This window comes from Oryzias latipes, chromosome 16 (assembly GCF_002234675.1).
Source record: "Oryzias latipes chromosome 16, ASM223467v1".
NCBI lineage: Eukaryota > Metazoa > Chordata > Actinopteri > Beloniformes > Adrianichthyidae > Oryzias > Oryzias latipes.
Genome location: NC_019874.2, coordinates 18,217,390 through 18,243,808, shown reverse-complemented (window position 1 = coordinate 18,243,808; position 26,419 = coordinate 18,217,390). Strand labels below are relative to the sequence as shown.

Here is a 26,419-nt window from a genome sequence, read left to right as displayed (position 1 = left end):
CTTTAAGTTGTTGTGAATCGGGAGCAGACGAAATAAATGCTGTTTGAAAAAGAGCTTAATTCCGAAGGATGTCGGGAAGCAAGGACGGGGTTACTCTGCGTCAACAGCTCCGCCCAGAAATGTGCAAATTTCTAATGAACTACTGCCGCTCTGCAGAAACTACGTCCTAGAAAAAGACACAAGATTTTGTTTTGTTTTTTAAATTTGGCTCAAACTGTCACAATCATAAATAAAAGTGCACTGCAAGAGGATCTGAGTGGGACTTTAAAATCTCTAATTGAGATAAAAACTGCCTATTTGGCTTCATTACTGCAGTAAAGACAATTTAGCCAAAAATAAGTTCTAGTTAAGACAAAAGCAAGTTACCAACAATGATGTCTAATAAATGCACTCTCCATATCTATCTGCAGCATAAAGTAGTGGTAGAATGTTCTGGAAGTTTTGGTTCCACAAATCCCTTCAAGCCGCTTCAGTCTCCTCCCCAGTTTCCCTAGCTCCCTATTTGGCAGCTTTGGGCAGTTTGTGGGCGGGGCTTGGTGCTTCACTCAGCCACTCCCCCTTCAGTCTGTGAGGAGGTGAGAAGTTACGATCGAGAGGCAGAGAACTCACAGGGAGCAGCGGCGGCAAGAGGCCTTCATTCCTAGCGGTTCGTTTATTTATTGTGGTGCAGCATTCAAGATGAACGGGATGACGAGAAGTCTGTGCACCTTTGAGGACGTGAGGAACCAAGAATATGTGGTAAGCGCGGATTTACATTCCACATGACGTCAATAATGGAAGCGCAACACCTGATCCACACTATTTCTTTCCTCTTTCCTCTGTTGTTTGAATGATAAAAAGCTAATAGATTGTGGGGTTTTCTGGGTTGATCTGCTGAAATCTGTGGCTTTGGAGTAATTAAAGTATTATCCGCGCCCTCAGCCCCGAGCACAGGCGCAGAATTAGCGCAGGTAACATCTGTGTCTGTCACAGTGCTTCTGTTCTGCAGCCATCACTTCAGGACTTACACTGGGACTAGTGACAGACCGCAGCTGCTGCGCGCTTTCTGCACCACCTGTTCAGTTTGAAACGATAAAAACAACCAAAACAGTTTTTTTTTAAAATACTAGTAATTCTACGTATTCAATTAGTTTACTTGAGCTTTTAAAGAGAGAAAAAATGGCTTCAACTTGCATGTATTTGGGCTTTCAGTAGGTAACTAATACATTATGCATTTAACAGTCTTACAAGTTACTAGAAAAGTATGTACTTATTAGTATTTTCTGATTGCTAATTATCTAGTTATTTCATTCAATTGCCCATTCTGAAATCCATACGACTGTTTGTCTTAAGATAATAACCATGCTTTTTTTATTTATGCCAGTTAAGAAGTAAGATTTTTGACAAATGATATCAGATAAATGCTGAAAAGGCTTTCCACTTTAAGTACATTGAAAAATGTCTGAAGAAAATCCACTTTAATTAGTTGTCATGTTTGAAATGGAACTGCAAGTCGACTTTTCTGCACTCTGGATTGGTCTTAGCAAAAAGTAGTACACTTGAAGTTTATTTGAGTACGCACATTTGAGTATATAGCTTATATTCTACTATGGGTTGTGAAAGAAATGTACAAACTGAATATGTCTTAAATTGGAACATTTTTAAGTTTACAACTTATAGATAGTATTTAAAAGGAAACTTCAAGCGCTGCCTTACTTTTAGTATAGACTAAGTATACATATACTTAAATAGACAATTTTTTTACTGAGGTAGCAATGGTTTAGTCATTCATCTTGTATGAAAAAGCTGCTTTGTATAGTTTATGAGGTTGCAGAGCAACAGGTCACTTTCTCCGCACCTCCAAGGCCTCCTGCTGAGCTCTGAACCTGCCACTCATTAACCTCCAATCACTTACAGTGAAACTCTTCTAATAAAATATCACCGTTTCAAGGATCAAAGGTGAAGGGTCATTCTAAGTATTTGTCTAGAAAGTTGAGGCGTTAATGTCACTTTCTGCATTTCATGGCAGAAAAAAAAGGGCACTGGGCAAAGGGCAGAGCCCTTCACATTCCTGACTGACTGATAAAGTGCTGATGAGCGTGTCGTCAGGCAGTAAACTCTGTTTGCTCAGGCTGCGTTTTATCCAGCGTTTATTACTGTTTAGCTGGCGAGTTTGCATTGACGAGCCACAGACCAACAAGCTGTCTTTGCCAAAGTAAAACCTTGTAGGGAAGAATATTCCTCCCCGCCTGGAGGATTTACATATCTGATATTTCTCTGTAAACACGGCAGTCAAAGTATCTCCAGTATGTATTTAAATAATAGAATGAGCGTGTGGACTTTAGAGCTTAAACAAAGCCTTAAATAGTCATGGGGGCTTGTGAGAACACCTGTGAGGAAGAAATGTTTCTAACATGAAAATGGCTTGAATAAAACAAAAACACTATTTCTCATTTTGGAAGTCAGTCAATTGATAAAACTCTTAAACTTCAGATGTTTTTTGTTTAGTTTTCCTCTCTATGAAGACTCTTTTGAAATCATGACAGTTTACCAGTCAGACACTTCAGTTCACTCTTGCCCCCCTGCATTACCTCATCGTCTGCGAGGGGGAGTCTGACCTGACGTCACTGGCTGGGAACGGGCCAGACGTGAACTGAAAGATCGGTAAATCTTAAAGAATAACTGGGATGAGCCACGGCACGCTCGCCAGTGAAAGACATGGCACTTTGGACTCGCTATGCAAGCGCCATCTTAATGACTCAGTTCCATTGAACAGGGTTTCAAGCGGACTGCTTCCTAATACAGTTGTCACACAATAATAAATGGCACGCAAACAGCCAGTGTCACACCTCATTGCACCTTTCACCTTTCGAGCCTTCTTAACCTTTGACACAGCTGTTTAGAGTTTCTGGACGGCAAATTCCACCAGGCAGGAATGTGTCACCTCAACAGCAGTTTCTCTGCCAGAGAAAATAAATAATGCAGTGTGGGACTGTCACTTTGGCATTTATTGTAGTGGCCAAGTACAATAAATGACTACTAGAATGAAAAGTGAGGCTGATTTTGTTGTTTTTTTCTTTCTAAAAATGATATATTTACATATTAACTTAGATGTTAGAGCTTCTAATTGCCAACCTATATGCAGTTTTATCTACAATTAAGTTGTAAGGAGCCAAACATTTATGCTGACCTCATTGAGCAGAAGGGAGATGGCTTTTTCAACAGAAAGGCCGGTAATGACTGTTTTAGTTTTGCTGTTAATCTGATATCTCCTGATAAGTGAGTCTTAAACTGAATTTATTTGGAAATGGTGTTGTGTGATGTGGTCAGGAGGTTTGGCACATCCCGTTTAACAAATAAATGCGGTTTTAACGTGGGAACCTGAAATGAAAAACCTGAAATCGCACTGTAGGCGCTGCAGCAGCCGAGCTGTTCCACGCACCCGTCATCCGAGAGCCACAGTGCCCGAGGTTTGTTGGTCAGAAGTCAAGCATGACATGTGTGCAGTGTGAGAATGACAAAGCAGGAGACAACATTATTATTATTATTATTATTATTTTAACAGATGATATGTGCACAGAAGCTCGAGCGGAATCCGGTGTGCAGGTGCGTCACCTGCAGGCGCAAAGACATCTTTTATTAATCTAGGCTCTCACGGCTCAGGACTCCACAGGAGCTCAGATCACAGCAAATTCAAAAACTTCTCTTTATTGATTTCTTTTCACCCAGTAGCAACTCGGCTCTCAGCATATTTCTGGAAAGATGATTTACAGTCAGAAACAAAAGCGTCCTCACATCCTTTCAGGCTGTCCGTACAGCCCGATCTCTGTGTCCATTGTGGTGCACCCAGCTGTGTGGACTCTGTGTGTGAGCTCGGTTTCATGTTTCTGCCGTCAGGTAGACTGTAATCTGTACCTCGGGTCACCGTGTGGTTGTTTTTCTGCCTTGTGTACCTGTGCATGTGCGCACGTGAACATCCTGACCTTTTGTCTGCCTTCCCAGGGGTTAGTGTTTCACAGATTGTGTTTGATGATGGGATAGTGAGCATTTTTGGATGTGAAAGAGAAAGCAGACGGTGAGGCTGGAGCGTAAACATTTTGGAGTCTAGATTAGGAGAAACCCTGTTTATGTGTGAGAGTCCGGAAAGGTTTTTACAATGAGAAATTCCTTCTCAACAACGCCCCCGCTCCCACCCACTGTTCCTGTCCCAACGGTGGTGTCCTGTTAACCCGAAAGCACTTTATTTAAGAGAAACTTCTCCTTTTGTGTCTCTCCGCTCTGTTTGTTGAACTTGGACTAAGTCTCATCTAGGAGGTTGGTTCTTCATTTGATCCTGTCCTTTCCAAGTCCGTCTGCCTCTCTCTGCTTTTTGCTTTCATCTCTTCAGTTCCGGCACAGATAACAGAGGATCTCGTGCTTCAGCTTCCCTTTAAGGCTGGCTTCATTTCCGCCCTGCCAGACTAAATTGTTTTTCTGACCAACAGTTTCACAGGTTTAAACTACTGGTACATATTTTTTTCCATTTCCCCCAACAATTTCTAAAAATATACATCATTTAAGACCAAAGAAGAGTCACCAGTTCTCATAATTTGAATTTTAAATAGATGTAAACTGGTCATACAGTAACTAGTTAAACTAAATGGGAGCAACAGTTGAGCTAAAACTGACAAATTAAAGCCCAAATCTCCAACAAAACACTATCTTCTGTTGTGGTAAATAAAGCTTCGACAGATAAAGGGGTTTGAGGGAACAGCTAAGTGTCAGTTAAACAGATGAAGTTTCATTTCTTCCCACATAAGGCTGTTGTGACTGAACTGAGATAAGGGGTCATTATGAAAGTGTGGGAAAGCCTGGAGGAACCCACTTTTATCACAGGACAACTGTGAGAAATGAGATGTTTGCCATGTATTATGCTGTGCGTGAAGCGTCTCCTCATATGACGCTCCTTATATGATCAAGTTTGAGGCATTGTGTTAAATGAGCGTAGATTTGATACGCCGCAGGTCAGAAAAAAGAAAAGTGGAAGTTATTTATTAACGGATAAAGAAGGAAAGGCATTCCTTACTGTTCCTAGCCGACTCTTTCTCAACAAAAAATCAGCGTTTGTTCTTTATCAAAGTTTTAACTAGCTAGTTATAATAAATGACTGATTAGTCTGAGCATGTGTGTCTGTGTGTGTGTGTGTGTGTCTGACAAACATTTGTATGTAGTTTCAGTGCTGACATAGGGAGGAGACTAGATCTATTCGGGAGAAAATAAACACAAGTTATGTTAACTGCAATGAGTTATGCAATGTTTCCCACCTCCTCCCCCCTTTCTTCCGCATACTTACCCCTGACACAGTTGGGGGGCTACTGTGAGCTGGAGGACCCACACCCAGTGGCATCCTGCTTTCAACCTTTAACTATTAAAGGGGCTGTTTTGAATGACTGCAGTCAACTGTCTAAGAAAGTTAGGATGGAATAAAAGTGTTTTATATTGACCCAATACTGTTTCTTTTTTGTTTTGTTTTTTTGGTGGGAAAAGCATTAGTTGTGAGGCTTAATGTTGATTTTTCACCTTAAACTGAATCTGCTGTCTTTCATCGTGACAGTTTATGGCGACTGTGTGGATTTGCTGCCATGGAAATATTTTCTCTTACTCAACAGAGGACCTTCTGCCCACTTTCCCAGAAAATCCAGCCTCTCGCTACGATTGGCTGTGAGCATCTGGAGGGCTTCTGCCTAAATCCCCCTGACGTCTACAGCAAACAGTTGAAATCAGAGTCTGTCTGCTGTAGCGAAAAAACTTTTGCCTATAGTGCGAGTCTCTCGCAGGGTACCGCCCCCCCCGTCTCTCCTCCCGGGTCCTCGGCGAGTGTGACTCAGTCTGCCCTCCTCTTTTTCCTTCTCCTCCTCAAAATAGTCCCTGAGCAGGCTCTCCATCACATAACGGCCTCTTTGAGCGCTCACTTCATCTCCGTCTGACTTTCAGGAGGGGTGCAGGCGACTGCGGCTCACACTCCACGACCAGAGCGAGGCGGCTCGGAGCTCGGAGCAGCACCGGGACAAGGTAAGAGGTCCTCTGAGGGAAACCAGGCTGACGTTTTGGATGGAACTTTTCCTTTGACTTTTGTTTATCCGAGTTGGAAAAAAAGGACCAACTTTCTTTAGCCCTCTGAATCCTAATTAGTTCCATGACGTTTATCATAGACAGAGCTCCCAGCATTCCTGCACACTCACTTAGATATCCTCTGCTGGAGCTGCCATCTGCTTCTCGCTGTTGTGGTTACCACACACTTAAAACTTCTAAAGACCTTCATTGTTCCACCAAGACCAGTGGGACACACAGAATGGAGGCGTTGCGTAATCCCTCCTCCCCTCTTCTTCTCCTTCTGCATTTGCTTCTGCCAAGTCTGTCCACCCTTCCAAAAAAAAAGCACCAAAAGTTTATTGGTCAGTTTCCATGGCGATTTGGTTGTATCTTTCTTGGCCTCCTGCTGATCATGGCTCTCAGTCTGTCACATGAGTACAGGGTAAATGTGCTCGTAAGAAGACTGCATGTTCCCTGTTCTGACGTTCCAGCGTTTCATTTGCGTCAGCGCTGAAGACATTCCAGTCAGATTTTACGAGGATCATAAACAGATGTTCTGCTGGCTGCTGTGTTACAACACTGATCAGAAACGACTCCCCTAATATTTTCCCTCGGGGGTACATTTGCGTACGATCGCTGGAAAATGTTTTTCACTTCCTGCTTTCTGGTCTGCAGCCAGTCGGGCGAGCTTTTGCAGTGGTGCAGCCAGCCAGTGAGCGGCCGACTCTGAGCGCAGAGCCTGTGAAGTCCACAGAGGAGCAGGTGGAGACCATAAAGGTGGGTGTGACTGTTTCTGTAATGGCAACCTCCTTTTTTTTTTTTTTGTATTTGTCTGCTCAACAGGTGTGCATTCCTGATGTTCTTCCTTGTTCCAGGTGTATCTGGAGGCTCGCAGACAAGAGCAGCAGAACCAACAGCAGAACCTGAAGATGCTGTCAGACGAAGTCTCACAGATACAGGAGGTCAGTTTGGATATCATCTGAAGCAGATGCATATGTTTACATGTTTGTTTATGTGATTGAGTTGTATGGGGTCTAATGAGAATCAGTTTAAAGTGAAGGGAAAATCAGATGGTAAATTTGAAATAAAAAAATGATTTGAACATTTGAAAACAGGTTTTAAACTTAAAAGTACACATCATAAACTTGAAGGAAATATTAAAAAATTCAATTGTAAATTTGAGAAATATATATTTTAAATGAGAAAAAATGTAAAACTTGAAATAAATAAATAAATCTTAATTTTACATGGGGGTGGGGCTTCGAGCCCATTTGTTACGGGGACATGATTGGCATCAGGTGATAGAGGTTATGGGGACATCATTTCTGCCCCAAAAAAGTGTTTGTTGTTTGAGGCTCCTGTGTCATCTCTCCTTTTTAAATTCAAGTTTCCAATGTACATGTTTTTTTCCCTATATTAAATATTTCTTTGAAGTTTAAAATATGTTTTTTCAAATTTACAATTTTATTTTTCAAAACTTCAATATTTTTCACGTTTTCTATATTTTTTTAAGTTTCAAATATATTTGTTTCAAATTTGCTAGTTTATCTGTTTTTTTATATACAATATTTTCTTCATGTTTGCAATGTGTTCCATTTTTTTAATTTACAATCTGATTTTTCCGCTTCCCTTAAGATGATCCTGAAAACTTCAGTTTGTCTTTACAAGATTAAAACCCTTGGAACTATTTATGAAAACTAACTTGATACAATTTTCTACTTAAATTCCCCAAAGAATAAAACTTTTACTATTCAAGCCTCTTAAATGATAGCCCAAAGTTAAAAGTTATTTTTCATAAATAAAAAACAACATTAGCTATAATAAGATGCTAGAAAAGCTTGAAGTCTGACCTGGAAATGGTTTGAAAATGTATTTTCATTAGATTTTGTTCTAAAATGGGATTTATTTGGCAAAAGATCTTGAACCTAGAAAGTTTAACCTATTAAAATGAACTTTAACACATATTTAGTCTGTAATAAATACCTCTGAAATGACGGCATAAACACATTGTTGCTGACTCTGAGAAATTGAAGGCGGGGTGTGGTTTTAAGGGTTAATTGCTATTATTACTGTGTCACCTCAGTAGTTCATCATGAAAAGGCCACATTCAAAATCCAAAACACCCAAACCTCTCCTCTTAATGTTATTAACGGACAGCATTCCTTTCTTTCTTGCAGGTGAGGTATTGCCTGAAAACCCTGAGGGAGCAGATGGCAGCTAAAAGCAAGGTAGAAAAACTCATTTGTTCTCTTCTTTTTTTCATTGTTAGCGCCACATCCTCTCTGCTTGTAGTTTCCAGACTTTCTGGTCTCCATCATTCCATGCTAACTTCCTCCTTTTCTCTTTCCAGCCGCACACAAACGGGTGGAAGGTCAGCATTCCTTTCAGAAAGAGCTCCTCGTCCGTCCCCAAAGAATCGGCCAGAGCCAACACGCAGGTCAGCACTGAGAATCTGAAACACGATTGTGTTTCTTCTAAATGTCTGAGCCTTTTTGGTTAGTGATGTAGTTGACAGAAACGCAGAAAAAATCCCTTGTAAACTCAAACAAGGTTATGTGGGAAAATAAAGAGACTTTAATAGAATGAAAGGATGAAATGCCCCTCCCAGGATGCATAAAAATGCATAGAGGAGCTATTCCAACACATTGGGTTTCCTTCCCTGCTTTTTTTGTTGGCTTTCCTCTTCAAATCCCGTAATATTTTTGTTGTCGTCCTCTCGTAACACACGTCAGCAAAAACAACACAGTTGTGTATGTTTGCTTACTTGCTTACAGCACTTGTGAGACACTTGTGGTTGTAGTGGTGACTCACGGTGCAGCTCGCCTGCATACCAGAGGTGTTGCAGAAAAAGGAGGGAGTCTCTGGTCAACAGCCAACTTTTCCAGTGACGCACACTAACACGCCTGTTTTCGTTATGACAGTGAAACCCACAGAGCCGAGTGTTGCATGGATTTTCATTACCTCATAGTAAAATATTTGGATTATGTGGTCTTGACGATTCCTTCCGAACGTTGCAGGATGTAGACGACGAAGCGGAGAGAGACAACCTGAGAGAGGTCAGCAAGCGCTTATATGCTCAGCTGCAGGATGCAGAGAAAAAACATCTGGAGGAGAAAGAGAAACTCCAGGTGAGGCATGGGTTGTATTCTGCATTCCACTCATCATTTTACAGTTAAACCAAACCAAAGGCCACATTGAAACTGAACTGCGTCTGTTCCAGGCTGAGGGCTACCAGCTTAAAAAACGTCTCAGTGAGCAGGAGAAGAAGTTGAGGAGTGCAGAGGAAGCAGGCGATCAGAAGGACTTGCGCATCGAAGAGCTCCAGAGGCTTCTGGGAGGAATGGAGCAGGAGAGCGCCACCCTCAGGGAGGAATTCCAACGCCGTGAGAACGAACTGAAGGAGCTGCGGAGGATCAGAGAAGATGGCCACAAAGGGGAGCAAAGGTTAGCGTCAAATATCACATTAAAGACCGTCCGTCTATCTTTGGAACTATTTTAAAAGTGTTCCCAGTGTTCCCTTTTAATTATAATGAAAAATATAATTTCGCTAAAATAAAATAAAAAACATGTTAAAACCAACAAAAACACAATTTTCATTGGAGTGGGTCTTTATAGTGCTGCAACTCAAAGTGCTGCAACTCTCTGGGTGTTCTTCTTAGGTCTGAACAGTTGGAGAAAGAGGTCGCTATTCTCAAAGAAAAGATCCACCATCTGGATGATATGCTGAAAAGCCAACAGAGGAAAGTCAGACACATGATTGAACAGGTGAGACGCACATGTGTGAGAATCTAGAACCTCATCTCCATGCTCATATTTTCACAAGGCTTACTCTGTGTTTGTCTGTCTTCAGCTCCAGAACTCGCGCATGGTGCTTCAGGAGCGGGACCGCGTGATCAAAGACTTGGAGGAGAAAGTGGCGTTTTTGGAAGCCGAGGTGAGAACTGCACTCTATTTCCTTTCCTCAAAATGTCTCAGGAACTTTGAAAAAGCAGACGCTTTTTAAAAGAAAAATCAGCAAAAGCAGCTTTGTTTGGCCGGATCTTTGCAAAGATTGTGTTGTTCCTGAAATTAATTCTGCCTTTTTAATGTTAATTTAATTCTTTAAATCATCTTGAATTCTCAGAATCGAGAAATGCATGACCAGGTGGACTACTTTCTGGGAGGACAAAGGCCAAAATCCTACCATTCATCGGAGCGCAACCCCCAGATTGTTTACAGGTAGCCAGTTTTGCCTTCACTCCAACATTTCCACTGCAAATGTTGCAAAATACAGCTTGCAAAAATGTCATTAATTGTTTTTTGTAAATGGCTAAAATTAATTTTTGGTTAAAAAAAAAGATCTTGCGGTAATTTCTGACATATTTTATACTTCAAAGTGTCTTTGTTTTTCCAACAGTAAGCCACTGAAGCTGTCCACCTCCTCCAACAAACCGCTCCCTTTCATCAAAGTCATCGAGATCAAGTCATGAAGGATGGAAAGAAAAGAGGAGAAGGACAGAGGAGCACTTACACACCACCTGACTGCAGAATTTAGACAGCAGCTCTGCTGACAACAGACTGACCTATAAGGAGATCAGAGCTGAGCCTTCCAATACTGCAGCTGCAACTTCACTAACTTTCAATTTTCAATTGACCTCCTTTTCCTTGCTCTGGTTTGGTGACCCGTTTAGCATTTATGATGTCGTATGAAAACTGCATCTTTATCGTTTTACAAGTTCACAGCCTCATAAAGTAATGTAGCATCAATGTAATGAAGATGAAGTGGTGTCATGACAACAAAACATGCTAACTGGTCCTGAATTTTGTGTTTTAATAGTTACTCACCCATGACTGCAGTTGTTGTGCCTATGATATTGTGCTTTGAAAAGTAGCTGTTGACTATATTAAAAACTATTTGGATTTTGTTTCATTAGTGATTGAACTAAAAAAAAGGCACTTTAGACACTCAAATGAAAGATAGTGCATTTGTGTTTTAGCCTTCTCAGCACCTCTAGACTTCAATTCCCCATCATTTTGCTTTTGTACAGATGTTTTGTTGTTTGTGATGCGGTGTTTTAATTTTTTAACTTCCCTGTGTTTTATTTATTTATTTTAATAACCTGTCAACTGTTTGATAGAGACGCTTGTAAAAAGGCTAATCTGTAATATGCGTTTGTGCTTTTCTGAATAAAAGGCTTTGAATTAACGTGGCTCTATGAGACTTTGCTTAACCCCATTGATGCAAATATGCATCAAACCACATCTGCTTTAACCCTTGTGCTATCTTAGATGACCCCACCCTTACTATGACGTGTTATTCCTACCATGATAAAGGTGGAAAGATTTCATGTAATCCATAGACACCAATGAAGATCACAAATCATTGAAGAAAAAAGGTTCAGAGCACTATCTAGTAGACCCACTAGATAGTGCTCTGAACCTTTTTTCTTCATTTAGACCCAAATGACCCAACTCCCAACGTTAAAGTGCATAGGATAGCACAAGGGTCCATGCAACATCTACTTGAAAGCAAAAACAATACTGATTTAATTTTTAATAGCTGGGAAATATTTTAGTTGTCATGGGGTTAAAAGCTTGAAAATGAGGACCTCTCCTGGGCCTAACTGGTACTACAAGTGTACTCATAAGCAGCATCATATCACACAATGAACCATTACATTATATTTTAACCTTTCTGCTATCCTTATATCCTTTAACATTGGGAGTTGGGTCATCTAGACCCACTAGACCAGGGGTGGGCAATTCCAGGCCTCGAGGGCCGGTGTGTCTGCATGATTTCCAGATAGTCTTGCCCTACTCATGGCTGATTACCTGGTTCAGGTGTGTCCAGCCAATTAGAACGTGCCAGAGCAGGGTATGCTGGAAAACATGCAGGAATGCGGCCCTCAGTGCCCACCTCTGCACTAGCCAGTGCGCTGAACCTTTTTTCTTCAATGATTTGTGATCTTCACTGGTGTCCATGGATTACATGAAATCTTTCCACCTTTATCATGCTAGGGAGAACACGTCAATGTAAGGGTGGGGTCATCTAAGATAGCACAAGGGTTAATGAGCTATACTAATGAGTAAACACAAAAACACTTTTACAACTAGAAAAGTACCAAAAAGCATATTGAGTATATTCTTTATTATACTGATCAGGTGCATAAAAACACTATAGGCAGTTTTTGTGAATGCAAAAGCTTTTGCTTATGTTTTGACATGACAATTTTAATAAGAAACACATTAAAGAAAATGCTAAATGTCATATATGAACATGTATCAAACACAACCAATAGAATACCCTTAATAAAATAAAATAAACTCACCTGAGGCCACACCTCAAACCTAAGAGCACGTTCATGAACTAAAATACTCATCGGTTAAAGTTACATTGCACTAAAGTAACAAATACACATGGAACTAATTAAAATAAAATAAAATCACCAGTTCCTGAAAATAATTAGAGCTTTTGTAACAGAAGCACCCAAATTTATCATAAAAAATGTACATAAACAGGAATATCTTTTATGTGTGAAACAGCTTTTTATATTTGCTAAAAACTCTGTTCACTTTTAAACAAAATATTCAACACGTGTGTGCAAATGCCTTTATATTGTGATATTGTGATATAGGTACTGATTGTCTTATTCCATTGCATAGCCTCATAGCTTTACTTTTTTTTTGGTCAAATCAACCCTCCTTATGTTGTATCACCCCAATATAGAATTTAAACATGCAATAATGCAAAATAATTAAAGTTACACAGAAAGAGTGAGCTGATACACATGAGTGGAGCAGGCAGTGCATGTTAAGATAGGAAGGCAACATTTTTTTGTTTTCTATCAGGCAAAGGTGACATGGTCCTGTACAGGCACTCGTCACTGGCACTATTTTCTCTGATCATGCATTATGCAATATTATCCAGCGTGTTGTAGTTGTCTTTAAAGTTCTTCAGCTCCAGGAAGTGTCTGGGCTTCTTGCTGCGCTGCTGCAAAGAAGACGTGAGGTAGGCAGTTTGGTCCGGAGACACCGAGGCGCCTGGAGGCTCAGAGGGGCTGGACAGGTCTGCAGCTGCAGACTGGTGGAGCTGACTCGCAGTGGAGCTGCCGCCAGACTTCACACTGAGGAACGCGCAGAGGAGGAGACTGCTCAAACTCAATAATTCATTTCCTGTTAGAGAATTCAAAACAAAACCAAAACAGCAAAAGAACGGGTACAAAGAAAGGTTGTTTACGTACATAGAAGCCAGTTCGACAAGAGCCTCCTGGTATTTTAAAAATTCCTCTTCACCAAAAGCCTGAAGACAAAAAAAACAAAACATCAACACTCATTCTGCACAGATTTCAGAAAGCATTCTTCCCAGGCTTGGTGGTAAACAGCTGAACTTTTACTACACACAAATCTCCACAACACAAACTTAATAGTGCTTTTTTGTTTATGAAAACTGATATGCATTTGTAGTCTTCAGGGATTTCTCTGCTGCTTGTACAACTGGATCAGAGTCTACCTAAGCCAAATAGAATTTATTGAGAAACGAGGAATGTACATGTCTGTGTGATATCTAGTATTTCATGGAGTCCAGAGAAGGAATTGCAACCATAATTGAATGTTATCCTAATAAAAGATGTCATCTTCCTGAGCATATTAACTGCAGGAGAATGCGGTGATAACAGCATCTGTCTGTTGGGATGCTTTTCCCTCAAAAGAACATCAAAATAGAGAAGGTGGGTGTGGAACTTCTTAAGATTACTTCTATGTTTTCAGTCTAAAGCAAAGCGATATATTTCTAAAAAGAAACCAATTCTCGGGAAAAGTGTCAAGAAAATACAGACACGCTTTGCTACGAAGAGTATGAATACAAAACATGTCCAGGTCCTCTGGAAGGATCTAAAAATGTCTGTGCTCACAGAACTCCATTAAGGCCGAGAGAAATGGAAACGCAGCAAAAAAAAAAAAGAAACATTTCTAAAAGTGCCAAGATATTTAAATGGGCTGTAGCTGATGATGAGGGAATTGTCAAGAAAAACAAAAAAAATTGTAAAAATAAACTGATTTTTTTTTTGCTTTTCTAAATTAAAAAAAATGCTAAAAACGATTTTAAAGTTTATACATGGATGAAGAAAAGTTTAAGGATGAGTGAAAAGGAAGAAAAATTCAATTTTCTTCAATTGGAACCACAGACTTATTGAGAGTCTGCTGTAAGCATAAAGAACACACGAAGAGTCTCTCACCTCTGCCCCGTGTCGTGCTTTTGTGTAGCCATCCAGCACTGTGTCAATAAGCGTGCTCTGTCTGTCCCTGAACATGCAGTGGGAGTTCCGGATGTTCAACAGCCACGTCCGGAAGCTTTTTCCAGTCACAGCGGTGGATGCACCACCCAGTTCCCGGAAAGGGAAATCTGGTAACAGTAATAATGACGTGATGGATGGATGGTAGATATTTAGCACCAATAATAATAAAAAAAAAAAAAAAACATGCAACTCGGCTGACAGAGAGAGGCTACCTCACCCGTGTCTCTGATGGCATCCAGTGCTTTCATCCTATACAGGTAGTCATAAGAAGCTGCAACACGGACCAATCACTGAGCATGTATACCCATAAATGTTATGGAGGCATTCTGCACCTGTTCTCTCATATTACCAGGCTGGTTTAGCCGATCATCGCCTGGAGACAACAGGCGAGGCTCAAAGTGGATTTTCTGCACTTGGGTCAGTTTGGCTTCGATTTCTTGTTTCCACTTCTGCAACACAGACTCACTTAAGTTAGGAAAACAAGACTTGAAAAAAGGAACACATACTACTGAGCTACGGCGCCTGTTACCTTGGGAACATTGTGGCCGATGGGAGCGTGTGGTCCTCTTCTAGACTTCATGGCGAGTCGCATAACTTGTCTTTTAACAAACACGAAGAGCAATAGAAAAATCTAAAAAAGAAAATAAGAAAGAGAAATTGTGTACTGCTGTATTTCTGAAAGTACAATCCATCCATCCATCCATCCGTTTTCCCTTTTGGGTTCAAGGGGTTGCTGGAGCCTATCCCAGGGTGGGGGCACACTAACAGGTCACCAGAACAGAGCAGTAAATGTGCAATGATCACGAAAAACATGATTATTTTTATTTTGAATCTATATTTTCACGTCTAGCTTAGTGGCCTGATGGTTGAGTGTCTCCCCCTAAAACTGAGATTTTTCAAATCTATAGTTGGGTTATACCAAATACTCCTAACTGAGATCCAATGGGTAATCCCAGCTTGACACTCTGCTTGTAGAGTTGGAGTGTGGCTTTTAATGCTTGCTTTGAGTGAAATGCTGGGGGAAAAATGTTATACTGGCTTGTGTGTGACAGTGAGGTCACTTGTACTCTGGGACCATTTTGACCCTAAAATCAGGTGTCAAGGTTGGTTGTCTGAGCAATGTCCTCTCATGACTCCAATGATTCCTTGCCTGCAGACAGAGCTGCTAAATGAAGGTACATGATATAAACACATCCAAAAGTAAAAAAATATATTTGAATTTATAAGTGACTTTTTGATGACATTTGGAGTCTTGACAACATCCAGAAATTGTCGCAGTAATTACATATTGTGTGTTTAATGGCACAAACACAGTCTCAATTAGCCTTTTCTGAATAAAAAAGAATACATATAAGGGAGGATAAGGGGCTAAAACACACGGTCAACACAAACATGCGATCAACACTGCAAACAGTGTGCAGACTCACTCACCAGACTTCCGTAAGCCATAACGAGAACAACGTTAACGCCGTTGTCCCCCATTTTCTTCAGAGTTCACGAAAACAACAGGCTAAAGTTTACACCTGGTAGGGGGACCGGAGAATGGTGGTCGAGAAACGTGTTCTGTCATTTAAGTAGTCTCTTTAAAAACATAATAAACTGTCGTGGAACGAAAAGAAAGGGGGGGGGGGGGAAACAGGAAAGTTTGATGTGCTTGCTGTTGTCTGGTTTGCACTCCTGACTTCCGTGATGGTCACGTGACTGGCACGACCGGGTTGACGTAACTCTCTTTGCGAAAGGATTAAAATAGAAATTTTAAATAAAATAAAATACAAAAATGCACTCCCATTAAACGACCAATAGTTTTAAAAGAAAAAAAATAATTTTAGTAAACTACTTTTATTTGATAATAATTTTTAGATAAAATGGAAGGTTGAAAAGTTAAACGTTTTCTGGATCTTTAGATGATGTCGGTTAGGAGCAGCAATAAAATAAAATGCAGTACAATGAAATAAAATAAATAGCCAAAGGCACCCTGAACTGACTGCCCCCAAAAACTATTGAGAGCAAAATATGTTCACACTTTGCTTTAGTCCAACATTTCAACAATAAATTGTTGTGTTTTAATCATTGTTTATTTACAGAAGTGATATAACTTTTCATTTATTATTTGTTTTAAAAGTGTACGAAGTGAATATACCTAAAGCCATAGTTTTACATAGACTGCCACCTTTTTGAACATGTTTTCGAATTTCCCAAACTTCCCCATAGTTTTTTAGGACTTTTGGATATTTTATTATTCAATTTTTGGTTAATTTATTGATTGTGAAAACGTGTTTTTGTTTTATTTAAATTTTAGTTTTAGTTTTTTTTCTCCAGAAAATCATAGCAAAACTTTAAAGAATGGCTTCTATTATTTGTAGATTCTTTACCCTCCAGAGAAAGCACAAAGAACAGCAACTTTTACTTAACAATTTTAAAGAACTTGATTTACACTGATGCACACTTGATTCTATTGTGGGTAAATCTGATTAGGTTACTTTGTAGGTTATAGTGGATGTATTTGACAGAAGCCACACCTTGGTACTATAATATTTACTGGACCCTGCAGCTATTTCTAGAATAACCTAGAAGAAACTATGTGGTGTGGAGAAACAGACCCATTTGTTTTGGTAATCAGTTCTTGGCTTACGTTCAAATGCCACAAAGACTTTAGAGTATTGCACCATCAACACCCACACAATTCATGTTTCTCTTTTGGTTTCCTGTGCCACCTGCTGCTGAAGGTACATCAAAACAGGCTAAGGTGACATTAAAAAAAAACAGGAGAAAAAAAAGAACACATGTCTTTAGAAAATGTTGCAAATGCCAACAAACATACTGTATATGAATACTAGTTCCTCAGTTTTTCTAGCATCAGTTTTATTATGTCCTACACCCTAAAGAATTTATTTAAAGCAGTGATCTGCCTCTGAGAGCCGGGCCATTATTTGCATTTCCTCCAGAGACAGTAAGTGCCGTTCTTTAGTCAGAGACAAGAGTGGGTGTCATTTTTAAACCTCTAATCCCTACTCATAGACGTTTCTCGGTCTAGCTGGGCAGTCTTTGACCCACAGGCTCTTTGTGTGTGAGGCTATTTCTCCATTTTTTTAATGTCACAAAAGCAGTTCTTTTTGTTTTGTGCCAGAGTTCCTCGTATTAAGCTCCTTTCAAGCGTATCACAGACAGAGAGATACAATAAACCCAGCTCAGTAGCAACAGATACAACCACAACTTCCTCCATCTCCACAAAAGACAGTACAGGCAACTGGTGCACCAAAAAGAGCAGCTGTAAGAAGATAGGAATCATGCAAAAACTGAAACTGTGAGTATTTCTTCTTTTTTGTGTTCTCTGGCAGATCTTCCTGCTGCTCACTTACAATATCCATTTTCACACAGTGCTTCTTTTGTGTGGAAAGATCTCAATGAGGCCCACTTACATAATGATAATAATATGTCCTCTCTAGTCCCCGTTAATGGTGTGGTGTTGTTGTGCATTTTGCCAAAAATGTCAGCGGTGTCGACATTTGGTGCTTTCGTCTGAGTTTCATCTCCTGAGCCTTGAGCTAGGGAAATGCTGGTGTCATGTGTTACAGGCTGAAAGTGTTCAACGAAGGTGTAGGGTGTGTTGCAACGTGTAAGAACGTACATGGGAGTAGGTTTGGACTGTCAGTCATTCTCTCTGCCTCATGGTCGATACGTTCAAGCGTTGCCAGGAATGCCATCCTGCGAGGGCTGGAAAACAACAATGACAAGAGGAGGAGGGACCAAGAGAAAAAAAACGCAGAAGGATAAACCAGTGTAGCAGGTTTGCGTCACTGTAAGCAACCCATCATGCAAAGCGGATGAAAAGAGAAGAAGACAGAGAGGAGCCAAGAGCTGGTGTCATTTCTGAGCACTGTCTGGCTGAAAATAGTGGCAACATGATGGATTAAGACTCCAACTAAATTCACTCTCAGGAAAGGTAGGAGACACGTAACCAACATGTGATCTGAATGTGGTCATTTGTTTTTCTCTGTTTAATGGAAGCATTAAAGGTTGCCCAGGTTACGCAGATGGGAAGCTTTGTGCGCTGGCTAACAGGTGTTTCTGTAAGCTGACACTTGGACTCACCTACACGGGAAAGCACCAGCAGAGGCTGACTTCAAATGTTGCAGACTGTGGCAGAGACTATAAAAAACCTCTCGAATATCTAACTTTCTATGGTTGAAGCCAGTAAAGTGGATGTATGCGGATTCTGTCTTGATCAGAAGTAGTACAAATGGTTTTCCTGACTCCACGTTTACACCTCCCTGATGGCTCGGTGAACACCAACCTCTGTTGTTGTATTTTTATGCAAGGCAAAGAAGCTTTGTCATCATTTCTGATCATTTTACCAAAATGCACTGATGCTTTGTTTCATTGGGCTGACATGCAGAACACAGATACTGATGGTAGTGATTTGACGCATTGTTTCCTTCGGAGCGGATTGTTGCCGGGTACGTTTTTCCAGTTTGTCCCTAAGACTTAGCTGACTGCTACTCTTGAGTATGTTGCTTGTGTAAACAGAAGTTATGATATGTGTTCTGACCAGAGGTTTGTTCTGTGCGTCAGCAGGAGAAAATCATTGAAAAAGGTTGGGAAATAGCATAACATCCGTTTCTCATTATCTATGAGTTATTTTTTGCGATACTACATTAAGTTTTATATTCTTGATCTTTGAATTTTCTTATTGTTTCAACTGACTTTTTCCCCCTCATTGTAACTCTTTGAGTTTCTTGAGATCTAACACAGAATGATGCTTTCTGACACAGATTGATGCTTTCTGACCATGCTGAGTAGCCAGTATGACCACATTCCTCATACATTTCAGCCCAACCTTTGTAAATAACAGAGTATTTGACATTTTTTCTGTTGCAGGGGCAGTTTGAAATGTCCATTCAACCTGAGGAGAGGAACTTGAGATTTCTGAGGTCAAGAAATCAAGGATAAGAGAGGATTTTTCACGTCGAGACTACAAAGCAGAGAATAAATGAAGAATATCCCTGTTCTGAACTGGGAATCATACTAAAGGAGTGTACAAACTTGGATCGGTTGCTTTTTTAGAAAAGTCTAGTAACAGCTGGAATCTAGTCATTTTCTACAACTTTTGGACAATGGATATCTCCACACACTCGATTTCTGCAGGCGATTGCAGCAAGCGGGGGGGCTCAGGTGAGCTGCTTCGCCCAGCAAATCTTCCTTCATCCAATTTCATTCGCAGACCTGGTATCAGAAGAAGAGAGACTTTTGAAAATGTGGCACAAAAAGAGAACTCTCAGAGACATGGAGGCATCAATGGTGCACACGAAAAAGAGGACAGAGACACTGGATATCAAACCCAAAATAGAAAAAGCTCCTTTCAAAATCAGGACGTAGGCTATCAAAAGCCAACAGCACTCCACCAGAACAGCACTGATGATAAAGAAAATCCTGAATTTGAAAGCCAGGGTTGGACAGAATGGTGGGGTATGAGTAGGGGTAGGAGCAACTTGAAAACAAGGGAGACAAACCTCTCTCAGGGTACCAGAGCTGACCTATCTACAACCTCGGCAGAAAGAGAACTTGACTTCAACAAACATTACGACAATTTAAGGGAAAGGAAAGGAGCTGGAACCAGCTTGATAAACAGGGTTAAGTCATTTCCAAGGAGCTTTAAACTAGGAACTTGTGAAGACATGAGCTCTGTGAATCACACAACCCAGACTTTAAATAAGTCTCATAGGGGTCATTCTCTGCCCTTCAAAATAAAGTCTGATTCTGGGCCTACTGACATCCCAGAAGGTAATCAGAGTATCCAAGAGCGAATAGACAGACTTTTTGGTTCAGCAAGAGGGGGGTCAGAGTGGGGGACCTTTCCTAGGCAGCTTTCTACAGTTGAGAGCAAAACGTCGATACAAAGAAGGGCCTCATTCATTTGTTCTCAAAAGGGCACAGATTCTTCAGATGCTGAGACTTCACATTGTTTTGTCACAAAGTCTCTGGACAGAGCCAGGAGCAGGCACACAATAGCAAATCAGATCAGATCTGACAGAGTTGCAGGAGGAGTTGCTGTGATTACATGTCCCAGCAAGGAGGAGAACAGACTGTTCGAGAATGAGGAAAATAGTCTGGTAAATAGTATGTTGGGTAAAGGAGTTGATAAATCACAAGAACAAAAGGAAGCAAAAGGCAAAACGGTGCTGACTACTACTCATGATCAAGATGTCTTTCAATCAAATCTAAAGAAGAATGAGACAGAAGATGAGAAGAAGCTTTCAGAAGGGCTGGTAGTTCCCTCTTCAGCCAGTGTGAAAAACAAAATCAAGCAGTTTGAGGCTCTGGCAAAAAAAACAGTGAGTCAAATCTCATTTCCCAGATGGTCTTTTTCTGCATCAACGGAGGCCGATAAAGGGTTAGATGGCCCAAAGAAGAGCAGGTCGGTGAAAGATATCGCCGGACAACGAGAACTGCGACTGAAAGAGATGACAAATGGAGTGAAAGCATCAGCAGCACAGGAGAAGAGATTGTCATGGAGGTCTCTATCTGTTGATGAGGGTGGACAAAAAATTATGAGCAGGGAGGTAGAAAGAAAAAAATTGATAGAAAACAAAAACCAGCCTTTTGAGGACTTATATCAAAAACTCAATCAAGTGGAATATAATGGACCTGAGGAGAACAGCAGGAAAACTGGGAAAGATCTAACTGATTTCTTCAAGGAGTCAAACCCGGGGGAGTCAAACCAGAGAGACATGGCATCCTATGTGCAGCTGAGGAAGTTAACTTCAACAGCTGGTGAGGACAAATCTCAAAAAAACTTCCTTAACAGCACACCGTTAATTCCACCTTTAAACCAAACAGTGAAAGCCTCTCCCACTGCAAATAAAAACAAAAGCCCGTCTGTCTTCATACAAGCACCTAAAGCTTTGGATGTAGACTCTCCACCTGGCCCTCTGCCTCCTACCACCGCCTCCCAAAGCAGCCTTACTGACCCCCTATCTGTGCATATTAAAACACCGGACCTGGGCAAGAAGCACATGCAGGACCTCACTGCTTGGGTAGCCGGCCTGCATCCAGGATATATGTGCTGGAATGATGGTGGAAGCGTTTTTGACGATGACGACCAAAGCACACAAAGAGATGAGGACTCCAACTATGACTCAGACTCAGGGGGGTCCTCGGTGACCATCACCAGTAACATGAGCCAATCAGACCGTCGTAGCTTCAGTGTCAGGTAGGGGGGATTTTTACACTGGAATTTCTTGTTTATTAAAAAGTCATTATTTAGAAAAAAACGATTTTCTTTTCTTCATGACAGCCTTTCAGAGTTGTGCAACTTTGCGGGTCCTGACTTTGAATCAGAGGATGAGGAGGACGACTGGGAGTCAGTGAGCCGGCGGTCGGCCTCAGTCAGCTCAGACATGTCCGTCTTCTCCTGCGTGTCCACGCTGGCCACCGAAGAGCTCGACAGACTGCTGGAGGATGTCAGGACAGTGGAGGACGACAGCATAAAGGTACAGCAACAAGCAGCAATTTCTATCTATTTTCTTCTTTATACAAACCTAATTGTAATACTCAATGGAAATAAAAAGGTCTGGTCATTTTTTGTCTGTAATTGCAGTTGTTATGGTTTTTGGGAGGATTGGGTTCACTTTGGTACAAATGTGCAACCAGATAAGCTTTAAGCAGAGTAAAATAACTGCTGGATGGAACAGATGCTGTTGTTACAGCTCCTCAATAAAATTCAGAGCAGTGATTCATGTGAAATTTGTAAAATTTACAAGAACTCTGTTTTTGCAAAACTTTAGATTTTTTTATAAACTCTTAACAGAAACATATTGCAGTTATTATCAAACATGATTAGGTGGAGTAAATTGTGAGATAATAAGGACTTAATGGACTCTAGGACAGACTGCTAACAAAAAGGGAAAACTTTCTTTTTAAAACATTTTTGTTTAATTCAGTAATTTTTTATGTATTGGGATTGTATTAAATTGATTTCCAAGCTTCTTCTACTTGTTAAGCAAACGTTTCATGGTGTTCTGGTGCAATTTTTAGCAGGATTTCTTGTTATGGGTTGATAAAGCCTATCTTAACCTAGATTTAAATCCACGTTTTCTGCAAGAAACTGATAATAGCACAATGTCCCACCATTTAAAAAAGAAAAATATGATAAAATAAAACTACAAACAAACAAATATGACAACATGGCTTTAAAATAAAACACTGTGACGTGCAAGGATGTTGAACACAAAAAGAAGCTCATAATCCCTGATTGAAATATGAAACAATTAAGAAACAAGACGCAATAACCAGAATGTTGTTATATTATGACAAAATTTATCAAGGGCAAAGATTAAATATGGAAAAAGAAAAGTACTGTAACATTTTTTCTATAAATCACCAAACTTTAAGGGTAAAGAAAGTAACACAATCTGACTGTTTTGACATCAAGCAGAGGCTCTGAAACACGTTTTGCTAAGATTATAAGGGTCAAAATCAGTCTCCCAGTGTTTAATTCTCAAGAACAATAATTAGTTATTTTACTATTCTTTCAGCTTCCTTGTGCAGGAAAATACCCTATGCAAAAACAACAGCATCCTTTCATCTTTCCATTCATATTTTTCTGTTTGCAGGATTTTGAGGATGTGCAGGTGGTGGTTCTCCATAAGGAGGTTGGAGTAGGACTTGGCTTCAGTCTGGCTGGTGGTGTGGACCAAAACAAGCCAGTTACTGTGAGAAAATTCACTTTTCTCTCATTTTTATGATTGTGCATCTTTTCAACTATCCTTTTCTTTCAGGTTCACAAAGTGTTTCCCTCGGGTGTTGCAGCTCAGGAGGGCACAATAACAGAGGGAGACAAGGTTTTGTCCGTTAACGGTACTGCATTTCGTCAAAGTACCCACAGAGAAGCCCTCGATGTCCTCAAAAAGGCTAAGTCCCGGAGTATGGCAGTTGTAGTGTTGCAGAGGGACGATGTCAGTATTGCTTCAAAAAAAGTCGCTTTGGAAATGAATGAAGATGTGGCGCAAGCTCAGCCTGAGACAGGTAAGGTGCTACACAAATGCCTTCACATCCAATCATGATACTAAGGCAAAACATCATAACTATGTGCATCTCTCCATAGGTCAGCAAGTATGTGTGCACCTGCAGAAGAACGGCAGGCATCTGGGCTTCAGCCTGCATGGGGGGTTCGGCTCCAGTGAGGGGAACATGCCTCTCACTGTGAAAAAGATATTTTACGGTAAGGAAATGCTCCATTTCAATTCTACAGTTGCTATGGCAACAGTGTTTTGTAGAATTCATATCAGGAAACCACAAATTTGCATCATCACCCATGTGGACGTTGTCAAACATTGAAATCCAGCAAGGGTTACTGGGGAGCAAAAACATTTCAACATTTGTAAACTGAGGAACTGATGGCAGATAGTAAATAAAACCCTAAAAACATTTTTTGTGTAAACCTTTTATCAATTGCTTGTTTTGTTCATCAATCAGTCAGTAATGTGTACAGCACATATAGCAAAGTCCTTCACACATTTAAAAGTGTCATAAAATAAAAACACCAAAAAAACACCTCAAATGAACAGAGCTTATTAAACAATAAGAAAGGAGATAAATTATATTAAATGGGCTTCTTGTCAAATGTGTAATTTCTTGTCTTTTGTTATTAAACTTTGATTTTGTTTTCATGTAAAACACTGTGAGTAGCAGGAGTTGGAAAAGTGCTAGACAAATAAAATTTGGATTTGATTTGAAAAAGAAAGACTCTGTTGTCACAGATGTGCAAGAACGCTGAAGATACATATAATCAAAAGTTGAACCAAAATATAAGAACAATAACTAAAAAGTAATAAAAGTATAAAATTCTAATAAAAAGATAAGTAGGTGGCATAAATGTAAAAGTATGAAAAAATAAGAAAGAAAAATTAAAATGTAGGCTAAATAATAACAAAAACTTGGTTAGATTAGTAGAAGGTAAAAAATAAAATAAACCACTACATTAATTAAAAGTTTAGTTTAGGAGTGTGTTAAGTGTAGAAGGGGCAAGGACCATGCAGACAATAAAAAAACCTAGTGGAGAATGACTAATTCTGAAGATGATGCATTTCTGATAAAGTTGTTACCCCTCTTTTTTTTACCAAACAGCTGTTCCTTCCAGTCCAGTCTCCATCACCTTTTAGCCACTGATCAGTATAGAGTTGAATGTTGAATTTTAATTTTTGTATAAAAATAAATCCAGTCATAAAGAAGCTCAGCGCAATTTGGAAAAACCTCCTTCTTGGGTCAATTAAATAAATATTCAAGCAAACTGTGATTTAAGCATGCATGCTATTAAATTCTTTTCAAAATGTCTGTTCTCTCAGGAGGTCCTATTGACAAGGTGTTTCCTGGTGATGAAGTCCTAGAAATTGACGGCATGAGCATGGTGGCAATGAGATGCCTGGAGGCCTGGAACTTCATCAAAAAACTTCCTCCAGGGTCTGTGGAGGTTGTGCTGCGTCGACCATTGAAGCAAACCTGAAGTCCCCGCATGAATGTTTGCATCAGGAACAGTGGACCATAAGCTAGAACTGTCTGTGCAAAACATTGGGCCTGCAAAGTGAATGACCTAAATATGAAGGGAACCGTGAAAGCATTGGAATATTTTGTAACTGGGCCATAAAAACAACTACCGTGTAAATGAAGGATGGAACAAACAAGAATTTAACATCTGTGAACTTTTCCTCACTTTCTTTTTGAAAGTGTTAGATCTACCTCAAGAGTGTCTCCGTCTCAGACAACTGACCGGGGTGACTCGGATTGAAGTCAACCAAAATGTAAAACTTTTTGCAAGTTAAAACTGTGTTTGGCACTTGTACAAAAAAGCACTAAATTATTGTAAATAACTCTGATGTTTGTGAGGTTTTTGTTAATCCTCACTTCTGTATGTATTTTTAATACATCCTAATTCATTTGTATGTTACAATTTTGTATTCTTTGCCGTTTAGGGTAAAACACAATTTGATTAAACTTTTTGTTTTGTCCAAGAAAATTATTTAAAAGCCATTTTTAAAACTGTGTTTGTTGCTTTTAGTTTCGGTAATTGTTGTTTATTCTTGTTCTCAAAAAACATCCTGAGTGTTTACCCTAAGCAAATTTAAATTACTAATCTACAATTAAATGTTTCCATTAATTTATGGCTATATTAAAAAATAAACATGTGAATAGTTTTTTTTAAATGACCACATTGTTAAAGACACACTCCGATCATCTTATGATTGTAAACGTGTTCTCAGTGGTCTTTTATTGTGATTGTGTCATCTTTAGCTGCAATCAATAAACCTGTGTTGTTTCTGCACAGTGGCAGGAGCTCATTACAAATTTCCCAATGAGTTATGGGCGGGACCATTGGCATGGCGAGTAATGTTGGAGCTATCCAACTGTGCACTTTTGAGCCAGATGCCATGCAGCTCAGACGAGGAAAACAAAGACGTACATGGATCTATTTGTTTACAGGTGGATGCATCAGAATGGAGCGGAGCAGAGAGCTTAATTTTCTTAAATTTATGTCCTCCAACATCAGAAAAAAGCCACATTTTACAAACACCAAATACACAATTTTACTTGGAGTGGGTCTTTAGAGACAAAACTGTTTTCTGACATTTACATGTTTTTTAAATGAACTTGTTTTCCACCAAACACTTAGTTACATTTGATCACTTTTCTGTTTGAGGCTCTGCCTGTGTGGGATTTTATTCCTTTTCTCTTCTCATAATTCTGTATTATAAAACGGATTGTGAGTGGAGCCTCTTGTTTGATATGGACAGAAAGAACCATTGGTCTACAGAAAAGCAGATTCAGACAGTTCTGAGGATGTGTATTAAAGAAGACACTTGCATTTGCTTTGTCCTAACCTTTCAGCTCTACTAGAGATTTCAGAAAATAAAAGCACAAACATTTATGACAACAGGCTCCATTTTGAATTTTTTACTGAATTTTTCTGCCTCTGTACTACAATAGAGTGCTTTACTTAGTTTCGTAGTATAGTATGGAGATATAATGACCTTATTCTAAGCAAACTTTGTCTCTAATAAATCATCTTCTTTGAACTCAGTTTAGGTTTTAACAACACCTCA

At 39.9% G+C, this 26,419-nt stretch overlaps 3 protein-coding genes across 4 annotated transcripts; 2 read left to right on the top strand and 1 right to left on the bottom strand.

Moving 5' to 3' along the window:
- The first annotated feature begins 568 nt into the window (after positions 1 to 568).
- On the top strand, positions 569 to 11,236 carry tuft1 (tuftelin 1). The gene is made up of 12 exons (XM_004077890.2): positions 569 to 738; positions 5,953 to 6,030; positions 6,727 to 6,828; positions 6,927 to 7,013; positions 8,229 to 8,279; positions 8,402 to 8,488; positions 9,069 to 9,179; positions 9,272 to 9,495; positions 9,711 to 9,816; positions 9,902 to 9,985; positions 10,175 to 10,269; positions 10,448 to 11,236. The coding sequence occupies exons 1-12, from the start codon at positions 679 to 681 to the stop codon at positions 10,518 to 10,520; spliced, it is 1,158 nt and encodes a 385-aa protein (XP_004077938.1). The 5' UTR covers positions 569 to 678; the 3' UTR covers positions 10,521 to 11,236.
- A 1,692-nt stretch (positions 11,237 to 12,928) lies between these two features.
- LOC101174620 (uncharacterized protein C1orf43 homolog) lies at positions 12,929 to 16,010 on the bottom strand. The gene is made up of 7 exons (XM_004078140.4): positions 15,756 to 16,010; positions 14,854 to 14,955; positions 14,674 to 14,773; positions 14,542 to 14,595; positions 14,265 to 14,431; positions 13,272 to 13,330; positions 12,929 to 13,154 (listed from the first exon to the last, which is right to left on the bottom strand). Exons 1-7 carry the CDS (start codon positions 15,804 to 15,806, stop codon positions 12,941 to 12,943), a joined length of 747 nt encoding a protein of 248 aa, XP_004078188.1. The 5' UTR covers positions 15,807 to 16,010; the 3' UTR covers positions 12,929 to 12,940.
- Positions 16,011 to 17,497: 1,487 nt separating this feature from the next.
- LOC101174372 lies at positions 17,498 to 25,641 on the top strand. Of its 2 annotated transcripts, none has more exons than XM_011485277.3 (7): positions 17,498 to 17,628; positions 19,203 to 21,534; positions 21,619 to 21,814; positions 22,937 to 23,035; positions 23,102 to 23,348; positions 23,428 to 23,544; positions 24,668 to 25,641. In XM_011485277.3, the coding sequence occupies exons 2-7, from the start codon at positions 19,439 to 19,441 to the stop codon at positions 24,823 to 24,825; spliced, it is 2,913 nt and encodes a 970-aa protein (XP_011483579.1). In that variant the 5' UTR covers positions 17,498 to 17,628; positions 19,203 to 19,438; the 3' UTR covers positions 24,826 to 25,641. The 2 variants fall into 2 exon arrangements, with proteins under 2 accessions (XP_011483579.1, XP_004078187.2); XM_004078139.4 differs by lacking the exon at positions 17,498 to 17,628 and adding an exon at positions 18,088 to 18,267.
- The last annotated feature ends 778 nt before the right edge of the window (positions 25,642 to 26,419 follow it).